General features: G+C 36.1%; 1 protein-coding gene across 1 annotated transcript; it reads right to left on the bottom strand.

Annotated features, from left to right (window-relative positions):
- Nucleotides 1-609: 609 nt before the first annotated feature.
- On the bottom strand, nt 610-2,018 carry LOC104907200 (hypothetical protein). The gene has a single exon (XM_010696093.3). The coding sequence runs from the start codon at nt 1,787-1,789 to the stop codon at nt 695-697; it is 1,095 nt and encodes a 364-aa protein (XP_010694395.1). The 5' UTR covers nt 1,790-2,018; the 3' UTR covers nt 610-694.
- Nucleotides 2,019-2,390: the final 372 nt, after the last annotated feature.

Genomic DNA, 2,390 nt, shown 5'->3' with positions numbered 1-2,390 from the left:
TGAATGGTGAGTATATAGTAACATTCTCTAGACTAATCCTCACCCTTCATTTTCCTCACTCATTCATTTCCACTTTCTCTAATATCAACGAGCCAGTGAACCACCAAGTCTCTATCAACCAAAACACTCATTGCATTGCCTAATAAAAGTTGATGAAGATGAACATTCATCTTCAACCTCTTGCCTACCCATAAAAAAAAAAAAACAAAAACACCTCAAGGCGCCCACAACCACCGCAGCCACCAGATGAGGAGAAGACAACCGGAGAAGACAACCGAAGGAGAATAGGTAACCCTAAACACTTCAATCAACTCGATTTTAAATTCCTATCAAAAGCCCCATAATTAAAGCACAAATTTTGTTATGTTTCTCCTTCAATTAACAAAATTAGGGTTTATTTCAAACCCTAAATCTCGAAATCTTTACCCACCATTTGGAACGCCAATTTTAACGATCTAAGTCGCGTTCCCTACCGATTTGGTGCGCGAACGAATTGCGTTTCGGAACGGACGAATCGAAACATGATTCGTGGGGGGTAGGGGCGAATTAGGTAACCCTGGTCCAACAAATAGTTATTCCATTACAAAATATCATGTACACCTTCACAACTAAATATATATGATATAACATTATATAAATGAATAGATAGAACCAGTACAGGTAAAATTAAGGCCAAGGAACCAAAAAACAATCATTAACAAAGTGGGCAAACAACCAAACCATTCTCATTACATTTCAAGCATTTAATCCATAATCCACCTTCTTGATCATCATGCTCAAACACCTTCCTACTCCCATTGCAATTGTAACACAACATAAATCTCAATCCACTACACACATTACAAGGCCCTTCACTAAAATTAATTGGTATGTCCCTAAACAAAGGCCTCAACCTTCCCTGTTCATTCAATGTTAACACTTGTTCTGCTCCTCCGATATACCGCCCCCTAATAAACAACCTCGGAGGTAAACATCTCTCACCCATTATCCTCCATAATTCATCTCGAAATTCTGAATGAACCGAGACATCTCTCTCGAAATAGATCAATCCGAAGCTCTCTAGGAGAAATCGGATATTTTGACAATCCTCAAATGTCTTTCTGATTCCCCTTAAGCTAGTGGTATAGAATATCACTGCATCACTACCACCCGGTGGACATTTGTCCTCGAATTCCTCCAACGGGTTGATTTGATCTTCAAATTCCAGTAATGGGTCGGTTTGATCTTCAGGTTGGAAAAATGGGTATTTGTGATTCTTGCTAGCTGTCTCCAATTGAGCTGTTTCCCTACATCTTATGTACTCTTTTACGGCTTCTTCGAATGCAGCAAGAAGCTTAGGATCAAATAAGCTGCCTGAATTCAGATCAGGCCCCCTAAACGATGAAACTTCGAATTCAGAATTACTCACTTTCTTCAATTCTTCAGAACAAGAACTTAATCTCTTCTTTTCACATTCTGGGTCTTTCGACATTGAAGGACAAATATTTTCTTTCGCATCAAATTCATTATAGTTGCTAATTTCTTCATCTTCGTCAATTTCTCCATGGTCTTTCTTCACCTCTTCCACATTAATAATCTCAGGTTTTTCAAATTCAGGCTGTGGTTTCGTATTTCGTTGTATTTTGATACGAGATTTAAAAGCAAATATGTCTACGATAGTAGATTTTGAAGGAAAATTGTCAACAAACCCATCTAAAGCACTAACCTGGAGTATTCGATCCGGGTTCAAATACCCAATTTGCTTGGCTGATTTGAGCTTCTTCATTAACTTTCCTTTCATTGTCTTCATCTTTCCTGCCTTGAGAGATTTTTTCTGTTAAAATTAAGAAAATAATAGTTATTTTTTTCTATAAACGTGTGTATTTGCAACGCAGTGAAGCTGTAGGATGGATAGAGAGAAAAGGTGACCGTTAGAAAAGACTGAGTGAAGTATTTTAAAAAAAAATGTTTTGAAATGAGAGGGAAGAGTTTCGTTTGTTTTGTCGTTGAGGTTCGTGAATCGTGATTGTGTTATTGTGGACGTGAGTGACTGCTTTTTTGTTTTCTTTTTACCCTACGCTTGGTGTTGAGCAATTTTTTTACGCCAATTATTGCATAACTTTTTTATTTTTTTCTTATCATCCTTGTAACGGTCATATACATTTTCGCGAGATATATATAAATTGATAAACACACCAAAAAAACCTTATATCAACCTTAAATCATGTTGATGCTAGCACATTATGCTAAAATGCGTAACTATGTCATAAGAGATAACTTTTATTCTAATAAAAATAATGTAAGAAACAATAATTGTACGAAAATAAAGTGTCCCTAATTACCAAAAAAACGTTATTTTTCTTTCGTTCTAAAATAAGTGAAACACTTTTCATTTTACTATATGTTGAATT

The sequence above is a fragment of the Beta vulgaris genome, chromosome 4 (genome assembly GCF_026745355.1).
Source record: "Beta vulgaris subsp. vulgaris cultivar EL10 chromosome 4, EL10.2, whole genome shotgun sequence".
In the NCBI taxonomy this organism is placed as follows: domain Eukaryota; kingdom Viridiplantae; phylum Streptophyta; class Magnoliopsida; order Caryophyllales; family Amaranthaceae; genus Beta; species Beta vulgaris.
This window is presented reverse-complemented; position numbering and strand designations above follow the sequence as displayed.